Source organism: Macrosteles quadrilineatus, unplaced genomic scaffold (assembly GCF_028750875.1).
Source record: "Macrosteles quadrilineatus isolate MER2022 unplaced genomic scaffold, UCM_ALF_1.0 Scaffold_1__1_contigs__length_201487025, whole genome shotgun sequence".
NCBI lineage: Eukaryota > Metazoa > Arthropoda > Insecta > Hemiptera > Cicadellidae > Macrosteles > Macrosteles quadrilineatus.
The window spans coordinates 24710545-24726497 of record NW_026542594.1 but is presented as its reverse complement, the minus strand read 5'-3'; the positions used below and the strand labels follow the sequence as shown (position 1 = coordinate 24726497).

At 41.1% G+C, this 15953-nt stretch overlaps 1 protein-coding gene across 1 annotated transcript in view; it reads right to left on the bottom strand.

Moving 5' to 3' along the window:
• Positions 1 to 15953, bottom strand: part of LOC128995321 (THO complex subunit 5 homolog) — a 59046-nt gene that overhangs the window by 17266 nt on the left and 25827 nt on the right. Inside the window, exons 4-7 of the mRNA XM_054420308.1 lie at positions 14941 to 15016; positions 6060 to 6245; positions 4617 to 4749; positions 973 to 1082 (exon numbers count right to left, since the gene is read on the bottom strand). Coding sequence (XP_054276283.1) covers positions 973 to 1082; positions 4617 to 4749; positions 6060 to 6245; positions 14941 to 15016 — 505 coding nt within the window. The remainder of the gene's footprint in view (positions 1 to 972; positions 1083 to 4616; positions 4750 to 6059; positions 6246 to 14940; positions 15017 to 15953) is intronic.

Below are 15953 nucleotides of genomic sequence, written 5' to 3'. Positions count from 1 at the left end.
CTAAAAATTTGTAAAATACTGTAACTCTTACATTAATCATAGTTTTCAATGACTTGTAATACCTTCTGTGAATTCAATCAATGGTCACCTGAATGTTCCTTTTTAGGTAATTAGTAGGGATGGACAGGTCCCGAAATTTCGAGAAATTTTCGGGGAAAAAATATTCCCGATTTTTGGGACGGGATTACATTTGATTCGGGAATTTTTCGGGACGGGATTTGGGCTGATCGTCGGCGATTTTGTCACTTCGCGAGTGACGATGACGTCGCTATCGCGACAGATGTTCATGATAGTTCCGCGAACACAGGAGGCGAAGTCATTACGTCGATGTTGCCGTGACCGCGGAGTCATACCGACGATCGCGTTGTGACCGTGGAGTCATACCGACGATCACCCTGTGACCGCAAGTCATACCAACGGCACCCCGTGATTTTGAGTTATTTTGACGATCCCGCAGAGACCGCGAGTCATACCGACGATCATGCCGTGACCACGAGTCATACCAATGATCGCGCTGTGACCGCGGAGTCATACTGACGTTCGCGCCGTGACCGCGAGTCATTTTGACATTCACAACGTGACCGCGGGGTCATTTTGACCCGAGTCACAAGTTTCCATAGGTACCTGTAAATTGTTCCAAATTTTTTGGTTTTTATAGATCAGTGCCACAAACGGTAAAAATTGATTTTCTTGTTTAGTAACTGCAATAGGCCTACTCAAGACTTTCTTTTTATGCACAGGAAAAAATCCCGTCCCGTCCCTTGGGGAGGAAATAAAAATCCCGTCCCGAACTAAAAATTCAATCCCGTCCATCCCTAGTAATTAGGTACTTAGGTAGTATATTGAACATGTTTTGAGTCTTTGTTTGGATTGGCATTATTATTTTGTAACTTTTAATTAGTTTTTATTTAAACTGTATAGGCATTATAAAATCGGAATTCATCTCCTCAAACATCAATTTGTTGTACTAACCTCCTGATTGTCAGAGTCAGAGTCATCAAAAGTGACGGCTTCTTCTAAGCTCTGCTTCATTCGTTGTACCTCATCCTCATCTCCTTCTATCTTCACTGTTATGAAATTATCTGCACAATAAACAAATATGAGATATCAGGCACAACAAGGACAATATTTCCTGCACCTTACTTATAAATAACAAAGCTTGCTGAGAACAGAAAACTAAACTGTAAACCATTATCCTCAAGTGTGGTGTGTGGACAACGACCGGTCGCGACGCGTTGGTGACTCGTCTGCCACCTGAGCCAAGTTTTGTAAAAGGCTAGTAGTGCAGTAGCCTCCTGTCGGCCAATCGGATTTTGGGACAAAACATGTCAATTTTGTCCCCCATTTAGGACACATTTTATTAACAGATTTTCATGAAAAATTGGTAACAATGTGATTGAATAGTTATATTAGAGCTCTTATAGGCCTACCTCAAAATATTGTTTAAAACATAGTTCTATCAATGTTTAGAAGTAACTCAATTTACGTTATTTTAAAGATTTTTTTAACTTATACAGTCTCTCCTTGATGCAACGAGCCTCAATATAACAAATTCCTTCATATAATATTTTTTTTTTAAATCCCCTAGAACTCTCCATAAGACACAATGTATATTTGACCTCTATATAACAAACAAACCATATCAACGACCTTGATTTCACGAATTTTTCATGAACCCAACTGAAATAAGACACTTCAATAAAACAAATTTATCATTGTCAGAACCTCTGCATAGCGAATTTAACCTCTACCTAACGAATTGTCTGCGTCTTTCCCTCAATACAACGAACCCCCCCCCTCCATTATTATTTTTGAAAAATCAGTTTCTTCATCAAATTAAATTGAAAGGTGACGTCAAAGCTTGCGCTAACATTCGTCTGCTCTGTTTTACACATCCCTGTCTGCTGTCGTAACTGCACGCTATGTTACAACTGAGAACTGATTTCATTCAGTGAGGACTGATGACGACGTTATGTTTAGTAAGATGTGATTGGGTAATAAGTAATAGTTACTTGTAAAATTTTTCGATGAAGAGAAACCAAGGAAAGAAAAAGAATAGAAGAACAAGTGTTTTTATCATCTTTAAGTTGGCTATGATTATACACTTTTATAACGACTTACCTATTTAATATTTTTATTATTTTCAATACGATTTGTTTAAACTAAGGCAACACTAATGCTGTGTTTGATGATTATTACAGTATTGACATTCCTCTGTTGTGATTTAAAGCAGTACTGTAGCCTACCGGCCTATCACGAGCAGTAGCTTACAAAACTCTATACTTTTTTGTTTCGTTCTTTACGTGGTTTATTGCTTTACAATACAGTGTTTGGATAGGTAGGTTTAAGGTGGGTTAGAGTAAGCTGTGATTTTAAACTTACAGTTTGTAACCTGTACCAAGGTCAATGATTAGAAATGTCATGATTGCTCAATATTAAAGACCCCCCCCCTTTATTACCTCGGATAATTGAGGTTATACTTTACAATGTAAACACTGTGCTGTAAAGTATTGTAGCCTATGCTACTTTAATTGTGTTTTAATGAGGTCAAATCCCGACCTATATTGACTGATGCTGGTTCTGAACCTCGACTTAGCGAAATCCCTGCAAACCTAACCTCAATATAAAGAATCTTGTTTCAAAGAAATCCTTGATATAACGAATATTCAGTTCCGTCCCTTCAGATTTGTTATACCGAGGTTGGACTGTACAATTGATTTTCTTGGATATATGAGGCATGAGGGCTCTAGAAACAACATTTATCTGTAGGAAAAATAGTTTTAACAATGAATAAATCTTTATAAATTCCATTTGGAGCAAGGGAGTTCCTAGGCATGTTTTAGTGTTCTCGCAGGGGTGAAGAAGACTCTTAAAATACCATAGCTTAAAATACTATTGAAGAAGACAAAGTATGCCATCTGTAGGTAGTGTACAGATGCAGACAAGCGTTTCAGCACTCCAAGCGATAACAGTGATGTTACCCAGGTATTGTTTGATACACTTTATCTTAAAAATGAGCTTTTTCCCTTATTTATGGACCGATTTTCATAAATTTTGTTCTGTTTCTATGATAACAAATTGTCTGAATAACGCTATGCAAAAGTAGTTTTGTTTACTAATGTAGTTTTTATTCATGTTATTTCAGTTAAAAATTGCAAAACTACATAGCGTGCATTATTAAAAAATACTTTTTTGTAAATAGGTCTTTGTATTAATTTTATTTGAGTACAATAGTTATATTTAATTCAAATAGCCATTTTCAAAGTGAAAAACAACTTTTGAGTTTTTGCAAATTTTTAATGTGATATTTTAGTTTGTTTTTGGTGTTTAACAATGAATTGGTCTTAATAGATTATATCTTAAAAGGTCAGTAGAGAGTTTGGAGACACCTTGTAGGCTATCTATATTATTAAGTCTGTAAGCGATTTTTTAAAATCAAAATTGTGAGTTTGACAGCTCGCAGGATGATGGGAGAGGACCAAATTAAAGGCCTTGGTCCTCCAGGAAAAATAGCGGATTATATCCAAATCTACCACAAAATGAGAAATAACAAAAGATATCTTCCATTTAAAATTCATTGGGATTTAAAAATGTCTGATTTGTTTACACTAAACATGTGATTACAAAATGTATTAGGCTATAATTTGTATTCTACTTGTAATTCTGTTGATAGAGTGTGTGAAGTTTGTTTACTAGTCAACAAATAATTTAGTTCAATTCTGCTTTCACTAAAGTGATCCAAAAATGATTAACTTACAACTTTCAGAGCTGCTGAGTGTCATGGATGACTTGGTAAAATGAATTATCTTTCGTTTGTCTGTTTAATAAATATTTTTATAATGAATCAAATCAAGCGACAGTGCATGGCAGGGGACGGCCTGCAAGACGTGGAACAGTTCAAAGTAACAGAACAGAAATAAGGAATTGAGCTCATAATGAATATACTCGTAGAATTCCGCAAGAAGAAGTACCTATTAACGTAATTCAGAAGATCGTTACATAATGATTTGACTGTTTTGTCCCATAATTTAGGACTTATGAACAATACCTGTATTATTGTGACACAATTCATTTTGCAGAGGAGGTCTCCCTATTTCTTCAGACCCTAACATGCCATTTCTTATGACACGAGTGCAATTGCCAATTACAGTTTCATTTGCTCTGACAATTAATAAAGCCCAGGGTCAAACGTTCTTATTTATCATTACCAGTTTTCACGCATGGCCAGCGTATGTAGCTTTCAGTGGAGCAAAAAATCCGAAGACCTTAAAGTAGTCATTTCAGACAAAGAAAGAAGAGACAGTGTTGGTTTCAAAAAAAGGTTTTGTTCCACGAGGTTTTACTTTAGTAAAGTATTCTATATAAAATATTTGTTTAACTACATTTTCTGTTATTTTACATTAGGAATAGCGAGTTTATGGAATTTATAGTCTTCAAAATAGGGCTCGAAAATAGGGGCTTTTGCCCCTACAAGCCCCTTGTGGTTTAATTAAAACCCTAGATAGTTGATAAACAAAACAAATTTAATCTTCTGAACCTTTAAAATATATTATAGTCTTAGCCCTGAGAAATTTCAAAAATAGTAAAGGACTTCAATAATATCAAAATAGTCCTACCTCCAGCCTCTCTAAGCGCGTCTGCCTGAACGAACAGGAAGTAGAGCGGGGGAGGGAGTTGCTCTGCCACCCTCTGCTGGGCAGGGGAAGGTCCTGACTGTAGACCTAGGGCCTCCTGGACTGGCTTGGAAGCCTAGGGATGAATGAAAGCTTTAAGTTGTACAATGTCTATAACCATCACATACCAAGTATTGAAAAAAGAGGCAATTCTTCTAAATCAAGTTTTAGTATATTCCTATACTAAAACTTATATTAAAATTCAATGGTCAGGAAAACTAAATTGTGCAAACCTACTTACCTTATTACAGTGACTACGATTAATTATCTAAAGCCTTTGTTGAAAATGGTACAGCAAAATTCTTGTTCTCTCATGATTATAATTGCACACTTGAAGGGGGAAGATAAAGAGGCTATAGCCCTTCTCTCAAAATGAATGAGTGGAGAATAGGAAACTAGGGAATATGGATTAGGGCACACAGATAATTGCATATAAACCTAAATGAAGTTATACCAAGATTTTGTGGGTCTCCAACATTTTTGGTTCGGGCCAGAAATAATTTTTGGGCCACACTCGGGTCAGGTAATTTATGGTACGGTTTTTTAAAGTTAGGGGCATAACAACAGTTATGTTTTTTATTTGCACTATACATGGTTTGAAGAGAATTAGCTATAATGAAAAATAAGGGAAATGTGACTTTTTCCCCAGACCTTGCAATATATTGGTTAGAATCACCTCATCAATTTGCAGAATGGCACTGATTAAATAGCAATAGCAGTAAGGGTACATCTTCTGCTATTATATTTATTCAGTGCTTACTCAAAACTTAGAACTACATTTCCGATAGCTAGAATAAACTGAAATAGGCTACTGTAAATTACGAGTTTTGCTTTTTTTTATCAATTTTGGGGGAGGACTCATGGGCCATCTCCCTGTGAGCCTTACTGCTCATGTTTAGTAAATTGAATAATGGCCTCATGACAAATAAAGATTAAGATTGATTTTTAATCAATGAGTATAATACCTTAAATATATTATGGTGTCATTGACTTTTGACTTTGAATAATGCAAGTAGACTTCTCCTTTCATAAAATTGTAAGTATGCTGGGGTTATTTGACTGTCCTTGTATGTAACTTAAATATAACATTTACCTCTTATTAAGGTATATTTAAAGAATAATGCTTTACTCTTTGGTATAATGCTTTGAGACAAGCAATTAAATAGATCGTATCATTTAGTTAAAATAGTTTTAGAGTTAGTTTAAATTTCAAGGATTAAGTGGTCAACTTCAAAAGGTAAACTAGAATAACTAGATAAAAACTAACCTTAAATTTGTCTTCTGCTGATCCACAAGAGGGATTTAGGCCTACTTCTATTGAGGGTAAATTTAATCTAAGCTATTACAGTACTTTACTCTTAGTTAAACGTTTCTCATTCAACTCACATTAAACAAATCCTTCAGCATGGGAGCCAGGTTGTCCAACTGTGATTGTTTCTTGTTTATTCCAACAGCTACTTTTTCCTTTTCCTTCTGCAAATCATTGCACAGAGCTGCCAACTGCTTCCTCTGTTTCAACTCCCACTCCAGTCTAGCCAATTTCAACTGATGAGAATCCTTTTTTGTGACATCCTGAAAAAAAGAAAAAAACATAATGCTCGATTACATGCAGGCATTCAAGAAGAAACACTCAGAATGTTAAATAACATCAGCCAACTAAAAATTCAATCTACACACCTTGCCTCGGTTCAAGTTTTGACCTGCCAGTTCATATCACCACACTAACCAAGAATACACCATATCAAATTAGATGTTAGCTACAACACCAACTACTTGTAACCATGTGGAATCCAACCGAAAACAATCTTTTACAGGAGTTTGTTAAACAAAGCGAGCCATTCTGAGCCAGATGAAACTTAAGTCAATATTTTGTCAGAGTATCTCTCCTAACTTTAAATAAATAGTTAGTACAAGTTTTATTGCATAGGACAAACTGCTTATGGTTTAACCTTCCAAAATCATGGAAGTGACCTCCAGGGTTGTTTAGTTTTTGCAATAAAAGTATTTTCGTGCCTATAAAATTGTTTTAAAAGATTTAGTAACTGTACCTCACACACACATTATCTGGAATCAAAGGATATTAAATCCATTTGTACTTAGACTTTCAGTTAATTATTTTCAATTAGTCGTGTTTACAGCTGAAGGTAAATGACAACTAAACTTTTATTATCGTACTTGTATTAAAACTATAGAGGCAAAATAAAAAGTTGATAAATTAATTATGACAAGGGGTCATTGCAATTTAAAAATTTTAAGCTGAAGGTAGGGGGAGGAACGGGGTGAATGGAAACTTAACGTCAAATTCACATTAATTGTGGCCTCTACCTCAATAGATGATTCCTGCAAACTTTATATTTATATCAATTACAGTTCTTACATAAGTAGCCTACAGAAGCAAGTTTAAAAAAATCCCTGTATATAATACTTTCTTAAATTTATTGAACCTTTAAAAAGTGTTATGTAGTGAACACCACCATTTATATACAAGAAAAATAGAGTAACGATATAACCTAACCTTGTCAAAAAATCTAATAAATCTTTACAACTCATTTATTAATTAATTTCAATTTTAATATAATCAGCTGCTTCACATATTATCTATAATATTAAAACGAAACTGTGTTTTTTTATTTCACGATTCTGAATCAACCACTCGACGGATTTTCATGATTTTTGTGTCGAAAGAAAGATAATTTTGAGAACTAGGGAATTTCGAAGCCATAAATTTAGTTTAGGGTCCCAGTTTTTTAGAAATTAAGTTTTAATTTTTAAAAAGTCTAGCAGCCGACGCTAAGATTCTAAACTAGCTTTTGGCATAAAATAATTTGCTTAACATAACAGCTGTAAACATTCAGCTTTTGTGTCACAAATTCAGCATTTGGATAAAAATGTAAAGACATACTTAGGGTTGACGTATTTATACTATGTGTAATGCTAATCATTGATACGTTCAGTTCTTCTGTAAGAGGATGACAGATTAATTAAATTATACATAGTAAAATACTAGGATGTTCAAAGTATTTTTAAAGCAATCTTAATCTTTGTAATCTGATTTGTTTTAGAGCAATACAATTTGTTTTAAGTAACAGCTGGTTAAAAATAAACTATGGAACTATGAGGTTATTTTATTTACTCTTATTTTGGCATTGATTATAGGAAATAAGTAAGATTAGTAGAGATAATTAGACTACAGTTTAAAATAGTTTAGACCAAAATTAATTAAACCACAGTACAAATTGAGGCTCTGTACACGAGTCTTAATAAAAAAGACCACTTTCCAAGGAAAGAATAGAAAAATAACAATGTTTACATGTTTTAATTCTTCATGGTAGCTTTTTGTTTACAATTAATGTTTGTCTGCTTTAACTTTGTTTGGATTAGGCCCGGAAATATTGATGTCATAAAAAGAAGATCAAGAATAATCAGGAATCACAATTTTAAATTACCACCACAACCTCAGCCGGGTTTTATACAAAGATAAACAGATGGATGACATAGATTGAACACAACGTCAACATTTACCTAGGATACTGCAATTAGACAAACCATCCTTTTATGAAATCGTGTTCAGTTGTGGTTCACCCCCAAACGTGAAAATATCACTTTTATTTCAACTATGAATATATTGTAGTTTAAATTAACTAATATGGGAAATTACGATGTACATTTATTCATTGAGGGTGGGTAATTATCAAGGATAGAACTGATAACGGTATGGATAATAAACATTGACAATTACGTCATTAGCTTTACTAGCGTGTTTACTTTTTATATTCCTGCTACATGTGACCAGTTCTTTTTTTCAAATGAATGTTATTTGAACCAAACAGCTGTTTCAAAACAAACTGTTATTGTTTTTACTTTTCTTTGTTTACGCTTATTTATTTAGCAATTAATGCAGTGAAATTGATATAAAGGATAGGTGTGACGATTAGTTTTGATGTTAGGACACCAAAGTTAAATTATGTGTACTGTGAATTTTATTGGATATTATCGTTTTATTTTAGGTCGTTTCTATTCAGACCTACTCCCCCCTGCGGTTTCGGGGTTAGAATAGAACCGCAGCCTTCCCGGGCTTGTCGTAAGAGGCGACTAAAAGGGTGACCGACGCTCTCACTGGTAAACACAAACTGTTATTGTTTTTACTTTTCTTTGTTTACGCTTATTTATTTAGCAATTAATGCAGTGAAATTGATATAAAGGATAGGTGTGACGATTAGTTTTGATGTTAGGACACCAAAGTTAAATTATGTGTACTGTGAATTTTATTGGATATTATCGTTTTATTTTAGGTCGTTTCTATTCAGACCTACTCCCCCCTGCGGTTTCGGGGTTAGAATAGAACCGCAGCCTTCCCGGGCTTGTCGTAAGAGGCGACTAAAAGGGTGACCGACGCTCTCACTGGGAGTCCTTGGGAGTGCCCCTGTTGTGTTTGCAGGGGTTGATGTGTGCTCTGCACTGCCGATGGGTATTCTCAGTGAGTCGTGAGAAACCAGCCACTTCGGTCCTTGGTCAGGGAGTGCGGCATGGATGTAGAGGTCGGGCTCTACATTGTGACGGGTGACCCCCGGCACGTCAGGTATCCGGTGCTGGGAAAACGGAGGTTGGGCCTCGGGGAACTGGGGTAGGGGCGCTGTCCCCGAGGGTATACCCGTTCCTGACTATTCCGGGCCGCCCCTTGCCGCACGATGCGCTGGTAAACACAAGATGGCTTTTATAACAAATACCCTGAACACATCTTTAATAAGTAGCTCGAATGAGCAAGAAAAGAAGTCGGAAGTAGAGCGAGACCCTTTTGGGCGAAGCTCCAAGGTCCAGAGATCGCCAACATTGAAAGGCGTGAAGACGTCCCCTCCACCTGCATCTTTCAGGTGTACAAAAGACTTGACTTTGGGATCTCCCTTGACAAGTGGAGAAGGAAACGGTGGACCACCCTCTAAGTCTGGTGAAGGGATGCCGGAGGAATCCCTAACAACAGCGTTAGATTTGGAAGTGTCGGGAATGGTACTTCTGCGTCAGCAATATCTCGACGCAGAAAATGACATTGAAAACCGGCTTCGAAACATGGAGCAGACCATAAAGGCAATGCTTGAAACCTTTAAGACGCAGAGAGGAGTTAACCAAGTGGTTAAAAATGGCATGGCTAAGCTCGAGGACGACCTTGGTTTTGTCTTCGCCTGCCGGCTGGTGAGCAAGGCGGCCATGGAAAGGATCGCCGAGAAGGTGGTGTCCCTACCTGACGACAATGCGCGACCTTCCAAGAAACGCAGGAGGCCTACATCAGAAAGCCCTCCAAAAAGAGAAGAGGTTGTTCAGACAGCAAAGCCTAAAGTTAAGGTCAAGGCGACCCAGACTTCTAGGTCCTTCTCTGACGTAGTTGCCGCTCCAGCGAAACCTCAACAGCCACAGCAACCTGCGACACCCATTGAGGGTAGCTCCCGAAAGGGGTCAGTCGTAGAAACACCATCTGGGACTGTGTGGGAAAAGCGCCTTACGAAAAAGGAGAAGAGGAAATTGAGGCACGCGGAAGTCGGCTCCAAGACATATGTGGCAGTGAGGGCGCAATCGACCGGCGTGGCCCAAGCTGTGCCTGGCTCGGCACTCGCTAAAAAGTCGCGGCCCAAAAAGCCCAGGACTGAGGCAATTTTGGTCAAGCCTTTGGAGGGAAGATCATTCGCCGAAGTCTTGGGTGTTATCAAGGCCAAGGCTAAGCCAGAGCAAACCGACACGGTTGTACGGTCGATTAGACAAACCCGGGACGGGGACGTCCTCCTCGAACTGGGTAAGTCTAAAGATAAAGCCGCCTTTGCTGCCGAACTAAAGGCAGCTGTGGAAGGTCAGGGCACCGTTCGTGCTCTCGAACCCAAGACGTCCGTCGAGGTTCGGGATATGGATTGTGTGTCAACGGAGGATGACGTCATTGATGCCCTAAAAAAAGCTGTCCCCGAGCTTGCCGGACAAACGGCTAGTCTGAGGGTGTGGCTCACGAAACCAAACCGGAGTCAACAGCGGATGGCGGTCGCCGAAATGGCAGACGCAAACGCCAGTAAGGTTTTGGCACTCCAGCATTTGAGGGTTGGATGGGTTAATTGCAGGTTGAGACGGAGGGTGGAAGTAACGAGGTGTTTTAAATGCCTTGATTTCGGCCATTCCTCCCGAAACTGCGAAGGGCCCGACCGAGGCAAGAACTGCCTTCGATGCGGGGAGGTGGGTCACACTCGTAGGGACTGTAAAGTTGAGACCTGTTTCCTCTGTAAGGAGAAAGGCCTCAATGATAAAAACGCTAAACATATAGCTGGGTCTGGGCAGTGCAGTGCATTTAAAGGCGCACTACAACAAGCGAAAGCCCAACCACGAAGATAAGGATCCTCCAGTGCAATGTAGATCGATCCAGGACGGCTGACGCGCTTCTCAGTCAGCTTGCCCTCGAACACGGTGTTGACGCGCTCTTGGTCAGCGAACAGTACCAGTACCGGGACAGGGACCCATCTCTTTGGTTTCCCGATACACTTGGTACTGCTGCGTTCTGGGTTCGTAATACAGCTAAAGTGCAGGTAAGGAGTCACGCGAAGGGCCGAGGATTCGTTTGGGTCCGGTGCGGGGATGTCACTTACTTTAGTGTATACCTCACCCCCAACGAGGCTATCCGTGACTTTCGTGGAAAGATAGACCGCCTGGAAGAGAGCGTGCGCGATACCGCCGGGCACGTTGTCGTGGCGGGGGATTTCAATGCTAGGGCTGTCGAGTGGGGAATGACTCTCACTAATTCCCGGGGGAAGTACATCCTGGACTTTGCTGCCAGGGCTGGACTTGTTGTCATAAACGAGGGCAACACGCCAACTTTCCAGCGTCCCGGAATGAGGGGAACGATCCCAGACATCACGCTTGCATCTGAGTCCCTCTTGCCGAGGATACGAGCCTGGAGAGTCCTAGAGGATTATACGGCCAGTGACCACCAGTACATCATTTTTGATGTCATGGATAGTCATCAGAGACAAGCTACCGTGTCTCGGCAGGTGCCCGTTCGGTGGAACACCAAAAAGCTGGACGTGGCCAAATTCACCGAAGTCATACTACGGGGAGAGCCAGTGGTACCTGCTGCATCCGGCGTGGCTCACGCAGAGACATCAGTTACATCATTGATGAGGCTGATAGTCTCGGCCTGCGAAGAGTCAATGCCTCGCAGGATATCCCGGTGCGATAAGCGACCTGTGTACTGGTGGACAACCGAGATCGCAGAACTACGACGGGCAGCATTGAGAGCCAGACGTCTTGCTACCAGGGCTAGAGAACCTGAAGATAGACGTCTTAAGTCTGACGCTTACAAGGTGGCAAGGAAGTCTCTTCGCCGGGCCATTAACCGGAGCAAACGCAGTTGCTGGGAGAAATTAAGGGACGATGTCGATTCCGATCCGTGGGGCCTTGGTTACAAGATAGTAACCAAGAAGCTTGGCACCCGCTCTCCACCTTCCGTTATGGACGGGGCCTCTATGGAGAGGATCGTAAAGTCCCTTTTCCCGACTCACACACTGCGTCCATTGCGGGAGTTCGGAAGGGTGGACGACGTACCGCTTTTCAGTCTCGAGGAGTTGGAGGCGGCCGTTCTGTCCCTGAAGAACAACAAGGCTCCTGGACCGGATGGGGTACCTGGTGAGGCCCTGAAGAAAGTCTTTTCAATAAACCCACAAATCCTTTTGAGCACGTACAATGCCTGTCTGGCCGAGGGGAAGTTTCCCTTCTGCTGGAAAACAGCTAGGCTTGTGCTCGTGGGGAAGGGAAAAGGAAACCCAGACCTACCCTCCTCTTACAGACCTCTCTGTATGTTGGACACTGCTGGGAAAGTCTTGGAAAAGTTGATCCGTTCCCGACTGAATTCAGCCGTGGTTGCTGCAGGGAATCTATCCCCTCGTCAGTACGGTTTCAGGAAGGGACGGTCAACGGTTGACGCTATTGAGGAGGTAAAGCGAGCCGTAATGAGAGCTGAGGAGTTTAACAACTATTCTCGTCGGGTTGTGCTGCTTGTAACACTTGATGTGCGAAACGCATTTAATTCCGCGAGGTGGTGCGATATGCTCGACGCACTGGAGAACACTTTCCACGTCCCGGCATACCTCATGCGCATGATAGAGGACTACCTCCGGTACCGCCTCATCATTTACGACACTACAGAAGGCTCCAGGACGATGGATGTAACTTCTGGTGCTGCTCATGGATCCATACTGGGCCCGGACCTCTGGAACGTCGCCTACGACAGCCTCTTGAGATCCGAGATGCCTGAGGAAACCGTCCTAGTTGGGTATGCAGATGACGTTGCGGCTTTAATAGCTGCACGTAGCATTGAGCTTGCCCAGCTGAAACTAAATCGAGTCATGCGAACCATTAACGCATGGATGGCAGAACATGGTCTCTCGCTCGCTCTGAGCAAAACTGAGATTGTCATTCTGACTAAAAAGAGGATTGACACCATCGTGCCTTTGATGGTGGGGAACGTTGAAGTCCAAACCACTCGTGCCGCAAAGTACCTTGGGGTCATGGTGGACAGCAAGCTCAGCTGGCGAGACCAGATCACCCGTACGGCGGACAAGGCCGCTAAAATGGTTTCTTCCCTTAGTCGGTTAATGGCCAATGTCGGAGGTCCACGGTCCAGCCGCAGAAGGCTGTTGATGTCTGCGGTCCAGTCAGTGCTCCTGTACGGTGCGGAGGTCTGGGCAGACGCTCTCAATAAGGAGGTATATAGGATGCGGCTCGCCCGAGTGCAGCGTCAGGCAGCACTAAGGGTAGCATCTGCCTATCGAACAGTGTCCGAACCCGCCGTCCTGGTGGTTGCTGGAGTCATCCCCGTCAAACTTTTGGCGGCGGAGAGGAAGGCAATTTATCAGCGCCGTGGGGAGGACCAGGCAAGTATTGAGGAACGCACCCGGACCTTCCAGCTGTGGCAGGAGAGCTGGGAACAGGAGACAAGGGGGCTCTGGACCAGGCGACTGATACAACAGGTCCAACCTTGGGTTAATCGGCGGTGCGGAGAGGTGAACTTCTACCTCACCCAATTTCTGACGGGTCACGGCTTTTTCCGGTCGTACTTGTTCAGGATGGGCAAAGCCGTGTCACCCGATTGCATATACTGCCCAGGCATTCCCGATGACGTGGAACACACTTTCTTCCACTGCCAGCATTGGGAAAGGCCCCGCCTAGAGGCTCAACAGTTCGTAGGACTGCTGTCGGTGGACACGGTCATACCGATGATGATGGAGGGTGAGGACAATTGGACCTGTGTGTCACTTTACATCCAGGGTGTTCTCCGCGCCAAGAAGCTTGACCTCGACCGGGATGCGGTGTAGGTCAAAAAATAAATAATGCCAGAAACGGTGCGAGCCCTGTGGGCTTAGGTCACATGTTGGCCTGACTTGAAGTAATGTGACAAACAATTCCAGGTCTGTGTCCAACAGAGTAGAGGGGGTTTTTTAGTGAGTAGTCTGTGATAAACTCAGGAGTCTCACACTACAGGCTGGCTACCTGTGTGCGTAAAAGCATTTTCCCTCCTCACCCTAAAAAAAAAAAAAAAAAAAAAAAAAAAAAATTCAGACCTACTGGAAATTGTGTATAGTAGTTGTATTGTGGTGATAATAATTATGGAAGAGGCAGGTATGCTATGGAAGGTGGTATCGTTGACTAGGTCTATACACTTCTCAATTGACTATTACTCTCTCTACTGTAGGCTACTACAGTACTATCAGTGTGCGAATCGGCTGCAAATCTCACTTCAACGCTTTTCATATCGTAAAAATTGCGGAATTTTGCTGTTTTATTGTAAAATTATCAGATTTAAAATGCATATCGTATAGGCCTATGATGGAATAAAAACATATTTGGTCACACAACATTTGTTGACAAGAAGATTTTTCACATTAAAACTACAAGAAACTTTGTCTTTATATGTGTAAACTAGCTGATCTGAATTGTACACGGTTTTAACTGACTTACTGAATTCCCGTACGTAGGACGGGTTAACACCTCGTATTAGTGTAAATTTCAAAGTATTTATCTGTTTAAATGTAAACAAACATTTTCTCCAAGGATAACATTAGAACTTAGAAGGCCACTGGGACAGAGCCCTGGTGGAATTTCAAAGATGTTTTGTTAAATGGCAAATCTACTTGCCACGACCTATTCAACGACACCTTGAACCTTGATCGGTTGTGGGACAGCTTCAAAACAATTATCACAGAATTTGCCTTTTAAATATATAGAAAATATAGATAACACTTACAGGCCTTGATATAGATTTTGGAGCTTCTTCATAAAATTTCTCAACTGGAACCAATTCAATTTCTTCATCTTTTGATCTGCAAAATACATGTTAATTAAGGACAATCCATTTTATGGTCCACCAACAACGGTGAGTTGTCACTGTATTTTTATTAAGTAGTGATGTGTCACTAGACGCTTGTAGGAGGGAAGAGGTAAAGGCTATCAACAACAATAAGTCACATCACTAGACGCTTGTAGGAGGGAAAACGGAAATAATACCAACAACAGTGAGTCATATCACGAGACACTTGAAGGAGGGAAGAGGGAAAGGCTACCAACAACAGTGAGACATATCAATAGGAGTAGTAGTCATTTTGGGGGTTCTAGGACAGAGGAGGGAGGAGTGTAGACCACGTGGGTTGAGGTAGGTAACCTCACTTTGCCTAACCTAACCTAACCTTACAGGCAGAGACTGATCCTCTGATTTGGACGACTTTACAGAAACGACAACAGCTTTTGAATCTCATTTTATATAGGACCACCAATAGGTTCTCAACTGCACAAAAATGGCGCCGATTGCATCATTCGGTGCTCATGTTTTCACTAGAGGATTTGTATGAAGATGCAGTATTTCGATCTCAATGTATACTGACACGCCATTTGAAACTCACGTTCTAGGACAGAGGAGGGAGGAGTGTAGACCACGTGGGTTGAGGTAGGTCGGGAAGGGAGGTGTGTCCATGACGTCACATGTAAACAGAGGATGATCTTACAGACAGAGACTGATCCTCTGATTTGGATGACAATTTTTTTTTGTGTAGATATAAAGAACGTTAAATCAGTTCTCATTTGGTATACTTGTCGTATAATAGGATCTCACGGTTGAGATCGAAAACGACAACAGCTTTTGAATCTCATTTTATATAGGACCACCAATAGGTTCTCAACTGCACAAAAATGACGCCGATTGCAACGTTAAATCAGTTCTCATTTGGTATACTTGTCGTATAATAGGATCTCACGGCTGAGATC